The following is a 26,109-nucleotide window of genomic DNA, read 5'->3' as shown; positions in this document are numbered from 1 at the left end:
TGTCCATCGCTGCTCACCGCTGTCTGCTGCATCCTCTGTCTGTGACATTTAGGCAGCAGGGGGCGCGGTGACGTGGTTAGTGCGCGCCGTGCCCTCTGCTGCCTGAACGTCACTGACAGACGACATGGCAAACAGCGGTGAGCAGCAATGACCCCCAGACAGGTGAGTTCCTGAGCAGGAGAGGTGAATAAGGCATTTTTTTTTGCAGCAGTAGCATATGGGGACATAATATATGGAGCATTTTATGAGGGCAGCATATGGGGGCATATTCTATGGAGCAGCATATGGGGGCATAGTCTATGCGGCAGCATATGGGGGCATAGTCTGTGGGGCAGCATATGGGGGCATATTCTATGGGGCAGCACATGGGGGCATAGTCTGTGGGGCAGCACATGGGGGCATAGTCTGTGGGGCAGCATATGGGGGCATATTCTATGGAGCACCATATGGGGGCATAATCTATGGAGCATTTTATGGGGGCCTAATCTATGGAGCATCTTATGGGGGCATAATCTATGGAGCATTTTATGGGGGAATAATCTATGAAGCATCTTATGGGGGCATAATCTATGGAGCATCTTATGGAGCCATAACCTTTATGGAGCATTATATGGGGCATATTCTATGGAGCATCTTATGGGGCCATTATTAACCTTTGTGCAGCATTATATGGGGTGTATTTTGTATGGAGCATCTTATGGGGCCATCATGAACTGTATGGAGCATTATATGGGGCTCCTGATTCAATATGGATATTCAAAAACATTTAACCTACTGATGTCTTAATTAATTTTACTTTTATTAGTATCTATTTTTATCTTTGAAATTTACCAGCAGCTGCTGCATTTTCCACCCTAGGCTTATACGCGAGTCAATAAGTTTTCCCGGTTTTTTTGTGGCAAACTTAGGGGGTTGGCTTATACACGAGTATATACGGTAATTATTACCTGCAATTAGATATTCTATATAGTTTGTTTTTAGTTGCATTGCTTACCCCATGTGCAGGGTCTCGCAGTCACTATGACGATCCGGGCTGCGCTTGCGCAGTTAGTAATTAGTTTATCATTATGGCTGGCTTCTCGGGAGCTCTCATAGTTAGAGCCTGCACAGTACCTCCCTGCCTGTCATCACACAACACACAAAAATAAAATAGAAGAGGAAAAATAAATGAGGATTGATGAATAGTTAGAGACAAGAAATGAAAAATACGAAATACTAATAAAACTAACAATCTTTATATTATCTATATCTAGTCTAATATGCATGGAACATAAATCCCCAAACAAGGGCAATAAACCCAGGAGTAAATATATTAGAAAGACAAAAATGGGTAAGAAATGACCTGGGAGGGATATATTTACATTATTAACCAAAAGGGGGAGACGTGTGCTTTAAAATGATATGTCCTGTTCTGCCAAATAGGGATGACACCCCGGGTTGCCATCATCCATCAGTCCAGGCAATATATTATACTAGTGGCATATTAGGGACAGAATTGTTATCGTTACCACGTGTATTTTTAAACTTGAATAATAAAAGCTAAATTTATGGCTCCTTAGAGAAGGATTTAATTATTGAGTTCACTTTGGTTATTAATGTAAATATATCCCTCCCAGGTCATTTCTTCCCCATTTTTGCTTTTTCTAATCTAATATGCATAAGATTTTGCATGTCGTGTGTCAGTTTGTAACCAAAATATTGCCTCCATGTGGTTGGATGACCAAGTGACACTCTTGAGACGTGTATCTATGTGGGCCAGTAGAGGAAGACTTGACTTCCAAATGTTAATACTATAGAGGACACAGTGGGCCACATTCACCAAGTGGGAGAACAATGCTGCGCCGCTCACTCACCAGTGTAGCAGAGAGCAGCTCCAGATGCAGTCGCAATCAGCACTCACGTCAAAGCGCTGCGCAAAGATATACAGTGTGATGTGCCTGATACTAAGCTGAGGTGGAAGAAGGAAGTCATCTCATCCAAACTCACTCCACTGAGCCATGCACTCGCCAGTGTAGCGTACAGCACTAACTTGGGTGTTTGGCTCAGCTCCTCCTGTTTCACCAACTTGTGGCCGGATGTTCCTGTCCAAGCATGGGTGGAGTGGAGTATGCTCACCTATAGGATTAGAGTCTCCCATGCCAGAGGATCCTGCTGTATTCAAATGGTGGGAAAGAAGAGTGAAGTGGATGACCGAGTCATCAAATTGCACAGCATTGTGGCCTGTACTCTATGCTTCAACTGAGTAGGCCAGTGGGACAACACACAGCGGGACTTCCACATTGCTTTGTCCTATTTGAAATAGCCAATGTCTTTTCACTACAACTATCCTTCTTAATGCCACTAAGTAATTTTTGTGAGCATAGCTATATAGATAGATCGGAGTCGTTGTCCTGGAACAAGATCTCTGCCATTAAGTTGATTCCTTTGTCCTGGAACGGGCAATCTATTAGTGTATATGTGAGTGTATGCTGATATATACCGCACACATCTTATTCCATTTTATACACAGGTTCTGCGACTTGCTCAGTTGATCATACAAGCCAAGCAAACTGCTAAATCCATCTCGGAGCAGTATCCAGATTCAGGCAGCCAGACACTATTCTCCTGGCTTGGGTTAAATAGCCAGGATCAGAACAATACTTATACTGGGAACGACCTTGATGAGGTGGGGTATGATAGTATTCGGAAAACTGATGAACACCTGGAAAAAACGCTGGAGTATCTCTGTCAAATCTTCCGGGTAAGTCTGAATATGAACTTCTAAACTATATTATTATGAGGCCACGTTTACACTATCAGTATTTGGTCAGTGTTTGTAAGTCAAAACCAGGAGAGGAACAATCAGAGGAAAAGTATAATAGAAACACGTCACCACTTCTGTATTATCACCCACTTCTGGTTTTGGCTTACAGATACTGATGTAAAATACTGACCAAATACTGAACGTGGCCTTAATCTTGTGGACATGTTTCTGCTTTAGACACCCCACTTTGCACTGGCCTCGTGTATGTAATAGAAGGGAAGAGTACCCTACTTGTCCATACTGGAATATATTCTGTATGTATAGGAATGCGTATGTGTGAGACTACATTAATTTATAAAGCAGTTTTCCATAACATCTATGAAATCATAGAAACCTATGTATATACTAGTTCAGCTTCTTCTGTATCTGAGCTGTATACATAATTGTAAATGCAGCCTCTTATTCCACTTATGATAATAGATTGTGCATGACATTGACCCTTATGAAAAAAAATCTTCACTGTTCTATGTGCACACAGGTCAGTATTTGCAGCAAAAAAATCTACTCCAACTACTGGAGTGTTGGCAGGAAAAACATTGCATATAATACAGACTTTTTTATGCTGTTTTTTACTTATTCATTTTTTTACTTCATTTGAATGAGTGAAAATGATGCAAGATCTGACATGCTGGAGATATGAAACTGCTTCAAATCTGGAAGGAAAAAATCAGGTTACAGGAATCTTATTCACTTTGCTGAAACAATAAAAAACTTTTTTTTTTGTCAGTGTTTTTGCTTTAAAAAAAAACAAATGTGTGAACAATCTCTAAATTAGTTTCTGTATTCTTTTTTTTTTTTTTAGCTGAATTCTGCACAACTTAGTCACCTTACAGTAAACTTGGGGAACGCACAGGACGAAAACCAGAGGAATCAGCTGCCTGATTTTATACAAAATGAAAATGGAGTATGCCTGACCCCATTAGGCAGACAGCAGGTAAATGATGTCTTACAAGTTTCCCGGAGAGTATCAGTATATCACAATGATGATTCATGTAGCCACTATAACGTCACAAAAATATCCTCTGTTTAATGTATTACACAACTACTTTTCTATCAGCTATTGACAATATCCAAATGTATCAACGCATAGGACACAGTTTTAATAAAAAAGCATCATTGCCAGAAGTGATAAAGTCAAGGAATATAAACCATTCGGGGGGAAGAACAACACCCAGGGCTGTGGAGTCGGAGTCGTGGAGTCGGAGTCGGTGCTCATTTTGGTGGAGTCGGAGTTGGAGTCGGTATAAAATGGACCGACTCCGACTCCTAAAATATATAATAAATTGGGTACAGTAATTCAATGCAGGATGTGCTGAATATTTTTTCATAGGAGTTTGGGAAAGTTATGAAATGTCCTATAAATGACTGTTCTATTCCTGATCTAAGGCTACATTCACACACAGCGTTTTTCCTGTGTTTTTTGAGGATACGTTTTTCAGCTGCAAAAGCTGATCATCTTTTTAAAAAACTGAAAGGTTTTTGAGCTCATAGATAATGCTTTCAATAGCAAAAGCAGATTAGAAATCTGCTCTATCTATCCATTTATCCATATCTGTCTATCCATATCGTATCTGTACCAAAAAGAATGAAAACCGGGTAGTACACCAATATATATTCTGTTCTATCTAAATATCTTGATTATGGGATCATAAAAATGATTAAATGTCTGAGGTTCACATTGTACTACAATAAATTTTTCACTTAAATATAAGCAATATGTGTGGGAGTCGGAGTTGGAGTCGGAGTCGGTGTAAGAGAAATTGAGGAGTCGGAGTCGGAGTTGCAGGTTTGGCTTACCGACTCCACAGCCCTGACAACACCACAGCCTTACTGTATAGTAAGAGAGTGAGCATACATGGATCCATGCCAAAAGGTTACGTTAGGAAGATAAATTTACCTGTACTCATCACATCATCCCAAATCTTAACCCCTTTCAGCAAAACGACATTGTATTCACGTCCTGGGAAGGGGTCTTCACGTATGGAGTGGAACTCTCTCCACAAGCAGCAAGACCCAGCTATATTGTATAGCCATCATCTGTCTCTAATAGTCACATCTGGTTCCAAGTTCTGGTCATGGCTGTTAACCATTTAAAGGGAACCTGTCAGGTCCGCCATGCCCTCCAATCCCACAGCATTCAGCGATGTGTGATTACACTGCCTCCCTAACCATCCCTATATAAACTAATTCCGTTAAATATATGCTTTAAAAAAAGCATTTATAATCTCCGCTTTCACTATACTAATGATAGCTTTGACTAGTCAATGAGACGTTAGTTCCCCAGACTCGTAAGCCCTCTTTCATGTTATCACACCCTTTTTTTTTGTTCACACTGTGGTATTGCAGTATCTAGTATGAGATTAAAGGTTCAAGTCCCAAAAGGGAACTAAAAAACGAAAAGATACCATATTTTTCGGATTATAAGAGGCACTTTTATGATCCCCAAAATTAAGGGGAAAATGGGGGTGCGTCTTGTAAACCGAACACTGTTCTTACTGAGGGATCAATGCTGCGGACCCGGAGCTGGGGGTGTTGCGGTGGTTCTGCGGTGTGCGATGGTGGCATGACGGCGAGCCGTGGTCCTGCAATGGTGGTGCGGCGGCAAGTGGTATCAGCATATAGTGGCTGCCATTCTTCCGGCGTCTGGCTTTGGGCTTCTCACTCAGCGCAGTCACAGATGGAGGCTGAGATCTGCATCCACGCCTGCCTCTACGGGATGTCTCCAGGAGAATGGCCACGGATGTGGCGCAGGCACAGATGGAGAACTCGGCACCAAGATCTCGGGAGATGAGATCTCAGCGCCAAGATCTCCACCTGCGCATGTGCCGCCCCGGCAGCCATTTTCCCGGAGTCCACCACATAGTAAACAATACGGGGGGGGGGGCTCTGGGCTTTCACAAAATGTCAGCGGAGCCCCCACACCAACGAACACCTGCAGCAACCCTGCTCCACTGCAGCCTGCACCACTAAACACCTGCAGCATCCTCGCATCTGAACACCTCTTTCTCCCAGTCTGGGGTCCGCAGCATCGCCCCACTCCTGCCTCCACCAGCAGCGACCCTGGGAGGACCCCGCTTCACCGCAGCCACCACCCCCGGTAAGCAATAAGACGTCTGGATTGTAAGAAGCGCCACCATTTTATTAAAAAAGGGGGGGGTCCTATTTTTCTCCTCAAAATCTGGGGTGCGTCTTATAAACCGCAAAATACAGTATATAGGTGTTCAAATCACCCCCCTTTCTCCTCTTTAAAAATAAAAGAAAAAAATAGATATTTGGTATTGCCACCTTCATAAAAGTATGATCTTTTAAAATATGTAATAAGGAATTAAAGCATCATATGTATACAAGATTGGTATCAATAAGAACCTCAGCTCACTACACAAAAAAAGTGGCCCTCATTCAGCCCCATCAACAGAAAAATAAAAAATGTTATTGGTCTGAGAAAAGAGAATTTTTTTTTTTTTTTTTAACACATTCTTAATTTTTTTCATCACTTAAATAGAAAAAAACTAATCGATGCATGGTTGTTATCACCATAACCAGGCTGATGTAGACAATCGCATTTCCAGGCCAATTATTTTACCCTATAATTACTGAAGAACTATTAAAAAAAAAAAAAAAATTCAAATGTTTTTTGTTTGTACAGCATTCAATGAACGCTGTACAAACAAAAAACATTTGAATTTTTTTTACTCTGTCGCCTTATTGGGGGACACAGAACCGTGGGTGTTATGCTGCTGTCCACTAGGAGGCGACACTATGCATAATCTGAAAAAGATTAACTTTGGCTCCTCCTCTGCAGTATACACCCCTGGACGGCGTCAGCCTTCTCCAGTTTTTGCTTAGTGTCGCAAGGAGGCACACCTAAGATTTTTTACTCCGTTTTTTTTCCTTGATTTTTTTTTCAACGGATTACAGATGAAGAAAAGCGGGTCTCCAGCGAGACTCCCGGCATGGCTCCCTCCTCGGTCCCCTATTAAGGGGTACCCGGTTGACGTTGAGACGGCTATTCCCCATGTCGCTCCTTCCCCAGTCCCTCGGGTACTGGCTCGAAGTCGAGACCCCCCCTCCTTCCCCAGTTCCTTGGGCTCTGGGTTGAGGTCGAGGATAGGATGAAGCCCCCTGACGGTGACAGCAGCACCCTCCCTAATCCCCCTTTGGGGGCATTAGGTTGAGACACCGCAGGTAGGGCCTGTATCAGGCACCATTCAGCCACTTACAAGTCCAGGGACCCCCAGCCCAGCTGCGGGCTCCTGTTGGGACCGGGGGAGGTGCAGGCAGGCATGGCACTTGTCAGAGACAGGGCTCCCTGCGCCCCTGTCTCTGTGGCAGCACCAGCTGCATAGCGCCTCAAAGGGACCCCCCACAGGGCCTAGTTCGCGCTCATAACCCCACCGCTAGCCTGCCATTAAATCCGGGGGGGTCTGGTTTGAATCCGACCCCCCCCCTGGACAACCGCGCCGTCCTGGAGCCCTTCTGGGCATGAGGTATCAAATTTAGGCCGCGGCTTCGGCCTAGCCGAAGTCGCCGCCCTATTCCCGCCCCCTGGCCCGCCCCCCGGATGACGAAAATGACACTGCAGTGTCATAGAAGGGGCGGATCGAGGCAGGAAGGGCGCGCTTTTACATAGCTCAGCGCGCCCTTTTCAGCTCTCCGCCCCCTTCCCCCTCCACCTCAGAATCCCGGTGGCCATCTTGCTGCAGCAGGAAACATAGCTGACAGCCATACAGCAGTCTCCGGGGGGCACAGGACTGTGATTTGTCGGCGCTGGACTTAGGGGCACACTGGTGGGGTAAGATCACAGCTGGGTTCTCTTTACTCAGCTGTGCATTCATATTACCTATAAGTTCTCCCCTTTGCATAGCCCCTGTAGGACCCCTGCTAGCCAGCCTCTGTGCATGATGCCGGGCTCAAGGAAGACAACCAGACAAGACTGCTTTTATGCATTCTGCACAGCCTGCAAGCCACTCCCCAGGGGCAGCACGGACCCACACTGCCGGGACTGTGTCCACAACACTGGGTCAGAACCAACGCTTCTGCGTCTTCTTCCATACCGGAATGGGCTACTCAGATGTTGCAGTCTATAACACAGTCCATACATAGCCTGACCTCTACACTACTGCAGGCTTTGCAGGGTCAAGTCTCGGCTATGAACGTTACCCAGCAAAGGGACAGCCCATCTCGGGGACATGCCACTTCCGACAGTCTCAGACGTAAGCGGACCCACAGGTCGCATTCATCTGCGTCCTCACATAGCACTCGGTCGTCCCCCTCCAGGGAGAGACACAGTGGCTCCAGGTCACCTAGTCCGTCCCCTGACAGAGACAGACAATGCGGATCTCCGCAACGATTTCCGACCACAGACTTGGAAGGCATATGTGACTCTAAACCAGACAACGAAACGGAGAATTATCTCATCTCTTGTCCCCCTAGCAATACTGCAATAGTTGAGGATATCGTCTCTTCCATCCTTTGGGTGCTGGACATTTCAGATCCAACCCCGGAAGCACCAGAACACAAGATTTCCTTTGAAAGTGTTCAGAAACCATCGAAGGTCTTCCCTAATCACCCAGAATTTCAAAAAATCCTTTCTAAGCATTTTTTGCAGCCTGAGAAAAAATTCGCCAATCGCAAGTATTTGGAAGCAAAATACCCCTTTCCACAGAAAGACACCAAGGATTGGACAGATTCGCCTGAAGTGGACCCTCCAGTCTCTAGGCTGGCAGCACAAACGCTTCTCTCGCTGCCGGACAGTTCAGCCCTCAAGGACACAGCAGACAGACAAGTCGTACGCATGGCTCGTTCAATCTTTGAAGCGGCAGGTGCCTCTTTGGCTCCCGCATTTGCTTCAGTTTGGGCAGCCAAGGCCATCATGGCTTGGGCTGATCTATTGCAAAAGGGCCTTCAAGCTTCAAATCCTCAGCTGGCGGACCAAGCGGTGCAAATTGCAGTGGTGGCAGATTACATGGTTCATGCAGCGTTGGACTCTGCAAGAGGAATAGCGGGAATAGCATCAAACGCCATCACAATCCGGCGTATTCTCTGGCTAAGAGAATGGAAAGCGGATGCGGCCTCAAAAAAGTCCCTAACAAATCTCCCGTACTTCAGTGGCCGTCTTTTCGGTGGAAAGCTGGATACAATGATATCCAATGCTACCGGGGGCAAAAGTACTTCCCCAACTAAGACCAAAACGCACGTTTAAAAGGCGTAATCAATCTCGTTTCCGATCCTTTCGGAATTCTTCAGGCTGGTCCATCTCACGCCCAGCACAAAACCGTAATCGTTCCCCCCGCAGGGACAACACACGTGCGGCACAGAGGCCGGACAGGAACTGGCAATCAAAGACTAGCCAGGCAAAACCTAAAGGAGGAAAACCTCAGACGTTTCCCTCATCCTGACTCATGCCCTCTGGAAGACACCCCACTTGTAGGCGGACGACTGCTACTCTTTCAGCAGGTCTGGCTGCCTATTACAGAAGACAAGTGGGTCAAGGAAATAGTGTCTTCAGGATACAAAATCGAGTTTACTACCAGCCCACCGCACAGGTTTTTTCCCTCTGTCCCTCCAAAATCCCCACTCAAAGCTCAGGCCTTCCGTCAAGCGGTTTCTTCCCTCCTGCGAGCAGGAGTCATAGTGCCAGTCCCAGCAGAAGAGCGCTTCCGAGGGTTCTACTCCAACCTGTTCGTGGTGCCCAAGAAGGGAAGTAGCGTCCGACCCATACTACACCTCAAGCAACTCAACAAGTATGTTCGAGTTCATCACTTCCGCATGGAATCCCCCCGGTCAATCATTGCGTCTATGGAAAAAGGAGAATATCTTGCCTCCATAGACATACAGGACGCATACCTGCATATACCGATTGCTCCCGCCCATCAGAGGTTTCTCAGATTCGCCATCAACCAAGACCATTACCAGTTTGTGGCCCTCCCGTTCGGTCTCGCCACGGCTCCCAGAACATTTACAAAGGTCATGGCAGCTACCATGGACGTTCTGCACTCCAGAGGCATAGTAGTCGTTCCATACCTGGACGACCTTCTCATCAAGGCCCCCACCCTCAAGGACTGCGAGGTCAACGTCTCGATCACGATCGACACTCTGACGCGCCTGGGATGGTTAGTCAATTTACAGAAGTCCTCGACTACCCCGAGTCAGTCTCTGACCTTCCTGGGGATGCTATTCGACTCCTCCAAGGGTCTGGTGATCCTCCCCAGGGACAAGGCACTGGCTCTCTGTCTGGGAGTTCACACACTCCTCCGCAAGTCCCCCAGATCTCTCCGGTATGCCATGAGAGTACTTGGCAGGATGGCAGCAGCAATGGAGGTGGTACCATTTGCCCAGTTTCACCTCAGACCCCTTCAACTGGCCATCCTCAAGTCCTGGGACAGGAATCCGTTCTCCCTCGACAGGGAGTTCCGGTTATCAGCAAACACCAGGAGGTCCCTGCACTGGTGGCTCAAGCCAACCTTGCTTGCAAGGGGAAAATCCTTTCTCTCCGGTCAATGGAAGGTTTTGACCACCTACGCAAGCCTTATGGGTTGGGGCGCGGTGCACCTACATCAGAGCGCAAGGCAGGTGGTCACCAAGGGAATCGACCATGCCCATCAACATCCTGGAAATTCGGGCCATCTTCCTGGCGTTGAAAGCCTTCCATCACTTGCTGGCAGACTCTCATATCAGAGTACAGTCGGACAATGCCACGGCAGTGGCATACGTGAACCATCAAGGTGGCACCCGCAGCATCCAGGCGATGACCGAAGTAACGCGTATCCTACAATGGGCGGAGGCTGCAAGGTCGGTACTCTCCGCGGTCCACATTCCGGGTGTGGACAACTGGGAAGCCGACTATCTCAGCCGACAAGGAATGGACTCTGGGGAATGGTCTCTCCATCCCGAAGTCTTCTGTCAGATCTGTCATCGTTGGGGGACCCCGGACGTGGATCTGATGGCATCCCATCTCAATGCCAAGGTTCCCAATTTCATGGCCAGGACGCGCGATCCGCGGTCGCTCGGGGCAGATGCCCTGGTTCAGGACTGGACCCAGTTCCAGCTTCTGTACATTTTTCCACCCCTCTCCCTGATCTCCAGAGTCCTGAGGAAGATCAAACAAGAGGGTGTTCCCACTATTCTGATCGCTCCAGACTGGCCCAGGCGTATATGGTACGCCGACGTCGTGCAACTGACAGCAGACGCCCCCTGGCGTCTCCCCACACATTCCGACCTCCTGTCACAAGGCCCGTTCTTCCACCAGAACTCAGGGGCTCTCAATTTGACGGTGTGGCCATTGAGACCTGGGTTTTGACCCAAGCAGGTTTTTCACCGGACGTTGTTAAAACCATGATCAGGGCTCGAAAGCCAACTCCAGCCAGGATTTGCTATCGTACTTGGAAGATTTTCTTCACATGGTGCGACTCTCGTGGGCAGATTCCACTTCCCTATTCTCTTCCAAAGGTCCTCAGTTTCCTTCAGTCAGGCTTGGACGCCGGGCTATCCCTGGGCTCGCTGAAGAGCCAGGTGTCAGCGCTCTCAGTGCTCTTTCAGAGGCGTATTGCTAACAAGCCGCAAGTGAAGACTTTTCTCCAAGGTGTTTCCCGATTGGTTCCCCCCTACAAACGTCCCTTGGAGACGTGGGACCTCAACCTGGTCTTGACAGCACTACAGTCACCTCCTTTTGAACCCCTTAGGGTGGTCTCACTCCGCTTTCTATCACAGAAAGTGGTTTTTCCTGGTGGCAATCACCTCGCTACGCAGGGCGTCTGAACTTTCAGCTCTTTTCCTGCAGACAACCCTTCCTGGTTTTTCACCAGGACAAGGTGGTTCTCCGTACAGTACCATCCTTCCTTCCGAAGGTCGTGTCCAGCTTCCACCTCAATGAGGAAATATCACTACTGTCTCTTTGCCCGGCTCCCGTTCATAGGGTAGAGAAGGCTCTGCATACGCTTGACCTTGTCAGGGCATTGCGTATTTACGTGTCTAGGACTGCTCCCTTCCGGAAGTCTGATTCAATTTTCCTTCTTCCAGAAGGCGTTCGCAAGGTCTACCGGCTTCCAAAGCCACCCTTGCTAAGTGGATCAAGTCCACCATTCAAGAGGCTTACCGCCTCAACAATTCTCCCCTTCCGGCCGGTATCACGGCACACTCTACGCGGGCGGTAGGGTCCTCTTGGGCCATTCGGCATCAAGCCTCAGCACATCAAGTGTGTAAGGCAGCCACTTGGACTAGCCTGCACACATTTACAAAACACTACAGAGTGCATACCCAGTCCTCAGCGGATGCGAGCCTGGGTAGACGGGTCCTGCAGGCGGCAGTACCCCAAGTCTAGAGGACTGTCAGCACAATATTCGTCCACTGCTTCCCACCCAGGGACTGCTTTGGGACGTCCCATGGTTCTGTGTCCCCCAATAAGGCGACAGAGTAAAGGAGATTTTTGTGTACTCACCGTAAAATCTTTCTCTTAGCCTTTAATTGGGGGACACAGCTCCCACCCTGTTGCCCTTGCGGGCCGTTGTTACGGTTGGGTTCTCATATTGTTGTTTGAGCCTGTTTATAGTAGCCTTTTTTTACAGGCATGGTTATGTTTCTGGTATATTCCTCCTAATGCTTTTGCACAAAACTGGAGAAGGCTGACGCCGTCCAGGGGTGTATACTGCAGAGGAGGAGCCAAAGTTAATCTTTTTCAGATTATGCATAGTGTTGCCTCCTAGTGGACAGCAGCATAACACCCACGGTGCTGTGTCCCCCAATTAAAGGCTAAGAGAAAGAGATTTTACGGTGAGTACACAAAAACCTCCTTTTTTTTTTTTTTTTATAGTTCTTTAGTAATTATAGGGTAAAATAATTGGTGTTATTCAAAACTACAACTCGTCCTACAGGAAAAAAAAACAACAAAAAAAAAGCCACCATACAGCTGTGCTACGGAATAATTAAAATAGTTAAGGCTCTTGAAGAAGGCTAGAAACAAAACATTCCTTCGTTTTTAAAGGGTTAAAGAGCAGAGGGGTTTTTATAGATGTGGATAATTTTTTATGGATTATTTTTTCTACCTTCCCATTAACCATTGTGTGAATGAAGACTCCCTTTGTCTTGTTGTTTCAGATAATAAATGGATTACGCAAGTTTGACATACAGTACTACGGTGATCCTGAACTCCAGCCCATCCGCAGCTATGAGAATGCTACACTTGTGCGATTCCTCTACCAACTTTCTAGTGTATTAAATGAAAGGGTGAGGTTACATTTTGATGTTCTTTTCCCACTGTGAAGCTTGTAATGTCATCTGAATTTTGGGTGCTGGTGTTCAGAACGTATACTTTAATTATCTATGATGATTTCTTTTAGTTTCTCACTAGTAATTTCTTTGTCTTTCAGTTTGGCAGTACATTGGCTTTACTGTGCAGAAGACAAGACTTTCTGGGAAGGTTTTGTAGCTATCATCTGGGCAGCAAACCCACTGTGAGAATGAGCCCCATACCATCCAGTAATAGCTACGACCCAACAGTTCCCCGCATACGTCTGCGATTCTTTGCCAATTATCGAGTCCTGATGTATTTGCTTCTTTTCTACTTTTTGTGCTGCAGCTTGTTGCCTATGGGACCCATATCCTGTACACTCTTCCTTCTTTTTGTATATGTGCTCTATGCAACGGTCATGACTTTCATTACTGAACATCGGAGACCACACCAGGACTAATGCCTATTCTTTTATAATTATTTTTCTACGCCGTAGACTGTGTATTGTAATGGGGGGGGGGGAGAAACGGTGCTCAGAAACAAAATCAACACTTTATATATCTTCCTTGCTTGTGAATCTGCAATAGAAAGTCAATAAGGGTTGGTCTGATTCATGTAAAAATTCTTTATTGCACTTTGAGCCCGAGTTTTGGTACAGTCTATATACGTGGCTTTTGTTGGGCATTTTGGCTGTCTTTAATCTGTTTCGTAGATGGAATTCAGAACAGATGGAAAAATCCACACCTAACTGACAATCTGATGTGGGTATTTTTTGTGCTGAATGCAATTTGTTAAAATTCTATTTACTTGCATTGTACAGAACTTTGTTCCAGAAGTTTTGTAACAAATCGAATCTGAAAATAGTGCTACGATTATGGTGAACGCTATAGATTAAACATAATAAAATACGGTAAGTTAGATCATTTTAGAAAATGTTTAATTTCACAACACTATTAAAAATTGCCCGTATTCACAAACATTTTTTTAATATATTTTCATTTGCCTGCTCAGTGGGTTAAAGGAAGTTAATGATCAGAGTGCCTGTTCAAACCTAGTACATGCGCTTGGTGTAGCCAAACATTTGAGTGCACCTTCCCACCTACCTTCCCTGCCCTACCCTTGCTCCCGTAAAACCAAAGCGGTAAATCAATGACTAGAGGGGGGGGAGACAGAGATTGATGGAAAATAAGTCAAGGCAACAAGATGCGCTGAACTCCTTGGCTCGCTGAGGGTACACGGGAGCGCCTATGCTTTGTTTGAACAGTCACTTCATTCTCAGACAACCTTGAAATGTTAGCAGAATTGGGTTGCAAAAAATGTTGGTTTATTAAGTTCTGTTGAATGTAAGTAGAAGCATGAATCTTTTAGTTTTAGTAAGTTTGTGTCTCTGCTTGCATTTTTGTTTTTTTATCCTTCTGTTGCAAAGTTGTATAAAAGCAATACTCATACCTGTGAAAATGCCACCGCTTTACAATATGCCAGGTCTGTAACTATAGAACATGGGTTATTTTTTTTCTGTTTTATTAACGATGTAATAGAAATGGCTTCTTCTCAATCATTGTTTTTATTAAACAAAACCTCTTTACATACCGTTTTCCTTTTCCTCTTTGTTAATAGGAAGAGGAAATAATAACATTAGCTATTGACAATTACAGTTTAGTTCAAGACAATCATGGTATATATGTGTGTATGTATACACACACACAATTAATAAAACAACATTAAAGCAACAGGAATTTGTATTAACTAGCTTTTGCGTAGAAACTTCCATCTAGCCAACAGCTGATTCTCATTGACTGTTCGGTCATTGGGTTCCAATTTCGATGATTCTTTCTTTTTTCTCAAATCCTTAGGGTGTGTGCACACGCTGCGGATTCTGCTGCGGATCCACAGCCGATTTGGTACTGCGGATCCACAGCAGTTTTCGCTGCGGTGTACAGTACCATTCTAATCAATGGAAAATGAAATCCGCTGTGCACACGGTGTGGAATTTTCTGCGCGTATTTGCTGTGGTTTCAGATCCGCAGCATGTCAAATCTTTGTGCGGATTCCGCTGCGGCTTGGCACCTGCTCCATGACAGGTGTCAAACCGCAGGGGAAACCCGCAGGCCAAACCGCAGAAAATCTGCAGATAAACCGCAGGTCTTTTGACCTGCGGATTTACACAGCGTGTGCACACACCCTAAGTGTGATAGGACTGAGAATAGAAAGGATCATTCTCTTATTAGTATATAGGAAGTCAAATCGGGAGTATCCAACCAGGGTCCCCACATACTCATTTACACATAACGTTTCTCTTCCGATACACTCCCTTCTCCATAAATATAGTATTAATAATTTTACTCTTTAACCCCTTCCTGACATTTGACTTACTATCCTGTCCATGTGCCCTGGGCCTTAATTCCCATGGACGGGATAGTACGTCATGGCGATCAGCTGCGCTCACGGGGGGAGCGCGGCTGGGTGTCAGCTGATTATCACAGCTGACATCCGGCACTATGTGCAAGGAGCGGTCATGGATCGCAGTGTTCCGACGGCATAGGCAAGCATCGGGCAGGGAGGGGGCTCCCTGAGTGCTTCCCTGAGAGACCCTGGTCCGTGGTGTGGCTGCCCCGTGTGGAGCGTCCTCCACACGGGGCAGCCACACCACGGACCAGGGCTCCACAAGCGATGTTCTATTTAAAGGGTCTAATACCCATTTCTATTTGCGCTGACTTCCTTTCCTGCCTCGGGAAACCCAGGAGGTCCTGCTCTTGTAGCCCCAAGGTGCACAGCTGCCCATTCTATTACTGGACTCCATTGTCCATACACGCTGCCCAGACGACAGCAGCCTAACATATTCACAAGCCATCCAGTATACGAGATTATTCTGATGAAGGTCCCATGTAGGACCGAAAACGTTTAAACTTTTCTGTCTGGATACACGAAATAAAAGAATCTGAAAGCTTCACATATTGAGTGCCAAGATATTTTGTATATTGAGTTGATGGGTTGGATACCCTACTTGAGCACCAACAATCAAGTTATTCCTGAGTGACTTGTTCTCTACAGCCTTTGCATAGTAATATCCCACCCTGGGACAATGTAAAAAAAAAAAAAAAGTATTTTTTAAAAATTTCTAAATAAAGGAAAAAAAAATTCCCCAATAAATTCAGTTTTCTTATTTAAAAAAACAAAAGTACACATATTTAGTATCACCGCGTCCGTAATGACCCGCCCTATAAAATTGTCCCACTAGTTAACCCCTTTAATGAACCCCTGAGAAAAAAAGGCAAGCAATGCTTTATCATCATACCACCGAACAAAAAAGTGCAATAACACGCGATCAAAAAGACGGATATAAATAAACATGGTACCGCTGAAAACGTCACCTTATCACGCAAGAAACGAGCGGCCATACAGCGTCATCAGCGAAAAATAAAGTTATAGCTCACAGAATAAAGCGATGCAAAAATAATAATCTTTATTGCTTCATTGTGGGACACAGGTAACCATGGGTGTATGCTGCTGTCACTAGGATGCTGACACTATGCAAAATAAAAGGAAAAGTCTTAGTTACTCACCGGATAACGGTATTTTTCGAAGTCCATGACAGCACCACCTGAGAGAGAGGGGATTCGCCCTTCAGGAACAGGAAACCTACAGATACAAAAGGGCGGAACCTCTCTGCGCATCAGTTGGATTACAGAGCACAGGAGGACCACCAAGGTTAATGGCATGATTTATGCACAATACTATTACTATTAACCACATGTGGATCATAAGAGGAAGAAGTGCACACCCAGAACTAAAGAAAGGGAGGGAATCTAAGGGTGCTGTCATGGACTTCGAAAAATACCGTTAACCGGTGAGTAACTAAGACTTTATTCGAGCGTCCATGACAGCACCACCTTAGAGAATTACAGAGAGTAATAATTACTTAGGGAGGTACTACAGCCTGCAGCACCCTTACGCCAAAGGAGAGGTCTGAGGAAGCACCCAGGTCTAGCCTACAATGATTGTAAAACGTGCTCGGAGAGAACCAAGTAGCTGCCTTACATATTTGGTCAATCGAAACTTCCGATTTCTCCGCCCACGAGGTTGCCATGGCTCTAGTGGAATGCGCTCTGTTTTCCAGGTGCCGACCTGCCTTCGAGGTGTATGCTAGCGAAATAGCTTTCCTAATCCACCTAGCTAGCGTGCTTTTTGATGCCCTAAGGCCTTTCCTAGCGCCTTGATAGGAGACAAACAAGGCATTATCCTTTTTCCAGGGATCAGTAACTGCTAGGTATTCCAGGAGACCTCTAACATCTGGGGTGTGTAGTTTCTTTTCCTTTTTGTTGACTGGATAGAGGAAGGATGGAAGGACTATTTCCTGCGTCCTATGGAAACTAGAAGCTATCTTAGGTAAGTATGCTGGATCAGGCCTAAAGCCCCCGTTACACACTGCGATATCGCTAGCAATATCGCTGTAAAGTCACCGATTTTGTGACGTTACAGCGATATTACTAGCGATATCGCTGCATGTGATACTTACCTCCGACCGGCTCCCCCGCTGGTTATCGCTGATCGCGCGAGAAGCTGCTGGACCATTCCTCGTCGTCCACTTCCTGCGGCGCTTCCTGCTGTGACGACGAGCGACGCGAGGAGCCGGGCGGGAGGACGCAGGATCGCCGTGTCTGACAGGTAAGTAGCGATCCCCGTCCCCTGCGATGTCGCTGGTGAGATCTGCCTGAGTGGCAGCTCACTAGCGACCACCCAGCGATTCACCAGCGATCCTGACCGCGTCATATCGCTGGTCGGGATCGCTGGTGAGTCGCTAGGTGTAACGGTACCCTAAGTATTACCCTATCATCCCTGAATTGCGTATAAGGAGGAAACCTAGATAACGCCTAATTACCCATATCTTCCTCCTACAGGACTACCCATGGGTTTTTCTATTCGCTTACCAGCCTGAAAATACCAGCCACCAGCTGTCTGCTTTAAGTTGGCTGGTTGTCAAAAATAGGGCAGGATCCCAAGTAGTTTTTTTTAAAATTATTCATTTAAATAATTAAAAACAGCGTGGGGACCCCTCTATTCTTGATAACCAGCCTTGCTAATGCTGACAGCTGAGGGGTGCAGCCCCCAGGTGTCAGTTAAATACAGGGGAACCAACAACGGTTTTTAAAATTATTCAGAGCGCAGGCTGGTGAATACTCACATCAGTCGCTCCTGCTGTCGCTGTTAAAAGTTGCAACAGGCGTAGGATGATGGGAGCAGTACTCCCATTGGCCGACGCCAATGACCAGAGGCAAAATTTATTCCTCCAATTACAGCTGAAAGCTCATGCTGTCATTTGACAGCGTGGGAACCACGGCTGTCTGGCTGTTGATATTGATTTTACAACCGATCAGAAGCAGTGTTTGCTGCGCTATTGGCCCTAAACGCCGGACCTGAACATCCAGGGGTCCGCCCATCTCTAATCCTGTGTCTGGTGTGTGTATGTCATATGTCTAGTGTGTGACTTGTGTTTGTATCTTTTGTCTAGCATGTGACTGGTGTGTATATGGCACATGTCTAATTAATACAATCTGTGCTTATAGAATGCTAGCTGAAGAGCCTGACGCTGCCCGGGCATAGTACCTAACCGTGGGTCCCGCTCTCTTCCTTAACAGCCCCGCTCTCCAACCGCCATCATGCTCTCTCCTTCCACAGCCCCGCTCTCCACCCGTCGTCCTGTTCTATCCCTCCACAGCCCCACTCTCCTGCTGTCTCCCTCCACAGCCTCGCTGTCTTCTTCCACAGCCCTGCTCTCCCGCTCTCTCCCTCCACAGCGTCAGCCCCGCTTCTCCATGCACCACACGTGGTGACGCCGGGACCAGGAGAGAGAGCTGCGCAGATTGCTCGGCCGGAGCTAGAGCGGAGCTGCAGTGCGTGTGATTGGGCGGCCTGCGGGGGGCGTGGCCTAGCACTGTAGTAGGCCGCAGTAGAAGCGGTTGACTAAATTTAGGCCGGGAAGCTGCAGGGGAGAGGGGGTGAAAGCGCGGTTGGCGACGGGGAGCACCGACTGAGCCGGAACAGGGCTGGGAGGTCCCTGTCCTGAAGACTGTCTTCCTCCACAGCCCTGCTCTCCATGCACTGTCCTGCTGTAGCTGTATCCGTCCTCAGCCCAGCTCTCCATCCGCGTCCCACTCTGATGCTTTGTGATGGGTTGGTGTCCCACGCTGCTGCTTCGTGATTGGTGATACACACACATACATTTATTTTTATATATATATAGATCATTGTTCTCGGCAGCACTTGACTTGTTTACACAAAGTTATCTGCTGCTGATAAAGATGTTTTTAAATCAAGCATAAAAATCATTGCACAAAACAAATGAGCATTTTGCTGGTTTGTCAGGTGATTGTTTGTACAGGTATATAGTTGGAAAAAATTCCCTGATTATCAGCTTGACTAGATGGAAGCTAAGGGATGACTCTGCAGCTAGTATCTCTTAAGCAAGGTGGGCCCCAATAACGATTTTCTCTGGTGGGCCCGAGCTACTCCATTCCGACGCTGATCCCCGATAGATCATGTGATTAAGACACAGTTACTCTGTGACACATCCGTACACAGAAAACGACTGATATAGCGCCGCACAAATTTTTCCTTTATGTATGATACTATAAATAAAGCGCTATAGAAAATAGAGCAGGGTAGGAGATTTTTCTAATTTTGCAATTTTCAAACTTAATTTTTATGCCCTTAAATCAGATAGATATGTCACTCAAAATACTTAAATAACATTTCCCTTATGTCTACGTTACATCAGCACAATTTTGGAAACAATTTTTTTTATTAGGAAGTTATAAGGGTTAAAAGTTGACCAGCAATTTCTCATTTTTCCAACAAAATTCACAAAACCATTTTTTTTAGAGACCACCTCATTTAAAGTCACTGAGGGGTGTACATGACAGAAAATACCCAAAAGTGACACCATTCTAAAAAATGAACTCCTCAAGGTGCTCAAAACCACATTCAAGAAGTTTATTAACCCTTTACATACTTCACAGGAACTGAAGCAACGTGGAAGGAAAAAATGTACATTTAACTTTTTTCACAAACATTTTACTTCAGAACCATTTTTTTTCATTTTCACAAGTGTAAAAAGAGAAAATGAACCATGAAATTTGTTGCACAATTTCTCCTGAATACACAGATACCCCATATTTGGGGGTAAACCACTGTTTGAGTGCACTGCAGAGCTCGGAAGGGAAGGAGCGCCGTTTGACTTTTTCAAAGCAGAATTAGCTGGAATTGAGATTGGACACCATGTCGTGTTTGGAGAGCCCCTGATGTGCCCAAACGGTGGAAACCCCCCACAAGTGACACCATTTTGGAAACTAGCCCCTCCCAAGGAACTTATCTAGATGTGTGGTGAGCACTTTGAACCCCCAAGTGCTTCACAGAGGTTTCTAACATACAGCCATGAAAATTAAAAAAAAATAATTTTTCCACAAAAATGATTTTTTCACCCCCAAATTTTTATTTTGCCAAAGGTAAGAGGAGAAATTAGACAACCATAGTTATTGAGCAATTTGTCCTGAGTAAGTTGATACCACATATGTGGGAGTAAACCACTGTTTGGGAGCACGGCAGAGCTTGGAAGGAAAGGAGCGCCGTTTGACCTTTTTCAACACAGAATTGGCTGCAATTGAGATCGGACGCCTAGTCGAGTTTGGAGACCCCATCATTTACCTAAACAGTGGAAACCTCCAATTCTCACTCCAACCCTAACCCCAACACAACCCTAACCACAACCCTAACACACCTCTAACCCTAATCCCAACCCTAACTTTTTTCTTAAATTTGTTTATTAACCATAAAACTTACACATGTATACAACCAAGCCAGTATATATACACTTGTCAAGGTGATTACCAAAGGACAACAAACTGGTACAGTAAATTGCTCGTACACTCAGTTTCATGAGTCCATATATTGCTGCCCGAATAATAAACCATTGGCCAAGTGAACACAAGATGTTACTCAACTTTGTCTATTTGGTAACAAGTATCTAAAAAAAATGACATTATACACCTAATCAAACTATAACTATCCTATCCTATCCCACCAAGTACCTTTGTGCAATACTAACAGTTATATGATGCCATAGAGTATGACTTGATGTATTTAAACCATGACATTCATGATGGTGCCAGGCCACCATATCCCAGTACAGTAAGGTGTCCCAAATCTTGTAAAATTTTCTTAAGCAGCCCGTTTTGATATAATGTTCGCTCGTATGGTATAATTGAGTTTACCAATTCTATCCACACCCTGAGAGAGGGATGTATGCCACCCCATCCATCGTAATGCCAGCACCTTTCTAGCCAGAAAGAGTGTCTCACGCAGAACATAACCCTAACTTTAGCTCCAACCCTAACCCTAACTTTTAGCCTCAACCCTAACCCTAACTTTAGCCCAACTCACTTTAGCCCTACTCACTTTAACCCAACTCACTTTAGCTCAACTCAAACCCTAATCGGAAAATGAAAATAAATACTTTTTTTATTTTATTTTTCCCTAGATAAGGGTGTGATAAAGGGGCGGGTTTGATTTACTATTTTATTTTTTTTAATTTACTTTTTTTATTTTGATCATTGTGATAGGGTCTATTGTTATTATTATTTATTGTTATAGCGCCATTTATTCCATGGCGCTTTACATGTAAGGAGGGGTATACATAAAAACAAGTACAATAATCTTAAACAATACAAGTCATAACTGGTACAGGAGGAGAGAGGACCCTGCCCGCGAGGGCTCACAGTCTATCACAGTGATCAAAATGACCCAATAGGTAAAAATCTCCTATTGGTGCCGGTCGGCAGATCTCGGCGGGCACACTGCACATGCACCCGCCATTTCCTCCCGGAAGAGGAAGCCGGCGACCAGGGGGACTTCAGGGGGGTATGCAGGGACAACGGAGGTACTGGGGGAGTGATCAAGGGACCCTATTTCTCTTTCCTCTGATGTACGATCACATCAGAAGAGAGAGAAATTAAATGGAAAATGAGACTTTTTTTGTTATTAACGGAATAACGGCAACCAAAAAAAAAAAAGTCCAATTTCCCATTTCATTTCTCTCTCCTCTGATGTGATGATGAGAATTGGGGTCTCCTGATCTTCCCCCCGGGTACCTCTGTTGTCCCTGGGTTCTCCTGCATCTCCTCGTGATGTCTCCCAACTGACGGCCATTTCTTCGGCGAAGAAAATGGCAGGTGCACACATGGCTCCGCAAATCTCGTACACACACGGCTCCGCTCCGTACACCTCGTACACACATGGCTTCGCTCTGTACACCTCGTACACACACGGCTATGCTCCGCAAACCTCATACACACACGGCTACGCTCTGGTACACCTCGTACACACACGGTTCCGCTCCATACACCTTGTACACAGGGCTCTGTTCCGTACACACACAGCTCTGCTACTTCCCCCTGTAAACCCCTCCTGACCCCACACATAAACTTCCCTCATCCAGCACCATGACGACGACCACAGCACAGCAGAGTCCTGAAGACATGGAGGCTTCTGATCATGTGACCCCTGACTCCTCCTCTCCTGTGACCTCTTCACAGGTCCTGTGCCAGAAGAGAAAACAGCCTAGCAATGACTTATTGCTGGCTGCGGTGGAAGGGCGAGAATGGGGTCGGTGCGGCGGGTATCCCAGACAGCGTGAGTGGGCCCCCCCTTTTCGCCAGGGCCCCAGCACTTGCCCGGGTGCTGACGCCGGCCCTGCATGCGTAGCACGGTGCTCAACATCTGTGATCTCACTATTATGAAGCATACAAGCCACCTCCACTGTCATGCTTGTCGCGCCAGAACTGTTAGAGCTTGGAACGAGCCGACTTGTTGACTAAAATAGTTTGACTGGACGCCCACTTTTTGGCTTTTGAATGGATGTATGGACTTCATTTATTATTCTTCCAACTGTCATGGCCCTCACATGATGCAGTTTGGCAATTCTCTTGGCCAAGAGACTGCTATTGATGAGCTGGATGATGCGGTTTCTCTTTTCTTTGGAAATCATCTTCATGGTTGCTCCTCAATACAAACCAATGACCTTTCACTTGGGAATCAACCATAACACACTGAACTATTACGGAATGTAAGAACAGGTCTACTGAACCACAGCATGACCTGCTCTACCCTCTCCTACTGTATCCTCACCCATCCCTGTAGACTGTGAGCCCTCGCAGGCAGGGTCCCCTCTCCTTATGTACTTGTGTGTCCCTTGTCTTACACATGTTTACTATACTTGTCTATATTTCCCCTCTTCACATGTAAAGCGCCATGGAATAAATGGCGCTATATAAATGCATAATAATAACAGGTTGCATTTTGTAGTATTCAGGAATAGAGTTGAGCGACTTTTGGTTTTTTAGGGTCGCGTTTCGTTTCGTGAAACCCGACTTTTCCAAAAGTCGGGTCGAGCAAGATCGTCCGATTATAGGGAAAAGTCGGGGTCGTCACGAAACCCAATGTAAGTCAATGGGGAATAAAAGTCGGCAGTGAGAGGAGGACAGGAAACACACCAACAGTGCCCATTTGAATGCCAAAAGCATCAATTCTTCTTACTTAAGCTTGTCAACCTTAATTAACTTCATAATATAAGTTACGCACTGAAAAATGGGTGTTATTTGGCTAAAGTTGTGGGGGGGGAGGGCTGGCTGCAGGTTTTCATGTGCCCTGGGTGAAAGAGCGCCCCTTTAACACATACCACAACTCATCATGCTCCGATACGGCAGATAAATAGCGGTATAGTACAATGAAAAATACCTCACTTTTTACATCTCATGACGAGGCCCATCTATTTCTCCATACAGAATCATTGGTCCCATATAATGTTTGAAACAGTATATGATGAGCTCCACATAATGCTACAGTATATGTTGGTCCCCATGGATGAAGCTCCACTGTCTTATGGGCCCAAATAATGCTCCAAACATAATGGGCCCCATTTCTAATGCTCTAGTGTATAATGGGCCCTGTAAATGCTGCTCCAGTGTCTGATGTCCACCTTTGGAATGTTCCAGTGTATGGTGGGCCCCATCTATCATTCTCCAGAGTATAGTGCTCCCCAAAAATTGCTGTCCCAACATTGAAAACAATCAAATAAGTCTCCTCGCTAGGGAATCCCTGTACTTGTCTGGACAGGTGCTGTAGCTTGCTTAACAGCTCGCCAGCCGTTCTCACGCCCAGTATGGATTGCACGTGATTGCACAAAGGTTAGAAAGGGTACCGTATCCCTGGATAACATGTATGGATAGCGTACACATTCAAAATCTATGTCTATACAGCATGAGGCAGGCTCAGACGGTGTTAGGCCCAGTATGGATTGCACGTGATTGCACAAAGGTTAGAAAGGGTACCGTATCCCCGGATAACATGTATGGATAGCGTACACATTCAAAATATATGTCTATACAGCATGAGGCAGGCTCAGACGGTGTTAGGCCCAGTATGGATTGCACGTCATTGCACAAAGGTTAGAAAGGGTACCGTATCCCCGGATAACATGTATGGATAGCGTACACATTCAAAATATATGTCTATACAGCATGAGGCAGGCTCAGACGGTGTTAGGCCCAGTATGGATTGCACGTCATTGCACAAAGGTTAGAAAGGGTACCGTATCCCTGGATAACATGTATGGATAGCGTACACATTCAAAATATATGTCTATACAGCATGAGGCAGGCTCAGACGGTGTTAGGCCCAGTATGGATTGCACGTCATTGCACAAAGGTTAGAAAGGGTACCGTATCCCCGGATAACATGTATGGATAGCGTACACATTCAAAATATATGTCTATACAGCATGAGGCAGGCTCAGACGGTGTTAGGCCCAGTATGGATGGCACGTCATTGCACAAAGGTTAGAAAGGGTACCGTATCCCTGGATAACATGTATGGATAGCGTACACATTCAAAATATATGTCTCAGGAGGCAGGCTCAGACGGTGTCAGGCACAGTATGGATTTGACGGCCCAGATTACACAGCGGAGGAGCAGGGAGAGGTAAAGATTGCAAATGCTGGGGCCCTGCCCAAGCAAGGGGGGCCCACTCTTGGGCGTCGGTACTGGCACTGGGCCCCTCATAGTACAGCGGTGTGTCTGACGGCGGGTGTGCACCACCACCGTCAGAGACACTTGATTGCACTATGAGGGACCCTGTGCCAGTGCCCGCGCCCAAGAGTCGGCCTACCCACCTGTCCAGGGCAACGGCACTCGCACGGTGTCGTGCGCTAGGTGGTTACCCCGGCCATGGGGGGGGAGGCAGCACAGTTAGGGAGTTTTAGAAAGTGGCATATGTTGATGTTGGACATTCAGCTGATGCAAAAGGCGAAATAGGTGAAGTACCAGGAAGAGGTGGACCAAAGCAAGCCATTTTTCTGTCACCCTATGTGTCATCAGGGGAAGGTGGGACAAAATCCTTGGAAACCCATGTGTGGTTCATTTTAATGAAGGTTAGATCATCCACATTTTGGGTTGACAGACGGGTCCTTTTTTCTGTCAGGATTGATCCAGCTGCACTGAAGACTCTTTCCGATAGCACACTTGCAGCTGGGCAAGCGAGCTCCTGTAAGGCATATTGGGCCAATTCAGGCCAGGTGTCCAGTTTAGCGGCCCAATAGTCAAAGGGGAATGACCTGTGTGGGAGAACATCGATATGGGAGGAAAAGTAGTTTGTAACCATAGTTGACAACTGCTGTCTCCTGTCACTTTCCATCGATGCAGTATTACCAGTTGTGTGAGCGGTATTTGAAAAATCAGTCCACAACATTGTCATGAAACCCCTGTCTCCAACGCCACTTCTGCTGTGTGCACCACGAACACCTCTGCCAAGCTGCCCCCGGCCCGTACGGCTCGTGTGAGAACCATCACCGCTGCTGTGTGCTGGGAATGCCTCAAGCAACCGATTTACCAGAGTTGCTTGTTTATTAGCCAATATTAGGTCAAGGTTCTCCTGTGGCATGATGTTTTGTAAATTGCCTTTATAGCGTGGATCCAGGATGCTGGCCAACCAGTAGTCGTCATCGTTCATCATTTTGGCAATGCGGGGGTCCCT

At 46.1% G+C, this 26,109-nt stretch overlaps 1 protein-coding gene across 2 annotated transcripts in view; it reads left to right on the top strand.

Annotated features, from left to right (window-relative positions):
• SMPD4 (sphingomyelin phosphodiesterase 4) overlaps positions 1–14,615 on the top strand; it is a 67,216-nt gene extending 52,601 nt beyond the window's left edge. For both annotated transcript variants that reach the window (XM_073563776.1, XM_073563775.1), the window contains 4 exons: positions 2,510–2,740; positions 3,606–3,737; positions 12,896–13,024; positions 13,168–14,615. In XM_073563776.1, the coding sequence (XP_073419877.1) occupies positions 2,510–2,740; positions 3,606–3,737; positions 12,896–13,024; positions 13,168–13,488 (813 nt within the window). In that variant the 3' untranslated portion in view covers positions 13,489–14,615. The remainder of the gene's footprint in view (positions 1–2,509; positions 2,741–3,605; positions 3,738–12,895; positions 13,025–13,167) is intronic.
• Positions 14,616–26,109: the final 11,494 nt, after the last annotated feature.

Source organism: Dendrobates tinctorius, unplaced genomic scaffold (genome assembly GCF_039654945.1).
Source record: "Dendrobates tinctorius isolate UK_male_01 unplaced genomic scaffold, ASM3965494v1 ptg000397l, whole genome shotgun sequence".
Taxonomy (NCBI): domain Eukaryota; kingdom Metazoa; phylum Chordata; class Amphibia; order Anura; family Dendrobatidae; genus Dendrobates; species Dendrobates tinctorius.
Note: the sequence above shows the minus strand (reverse complement) of the source record. Positions and strands in the feature narration are given on the sequence as shown.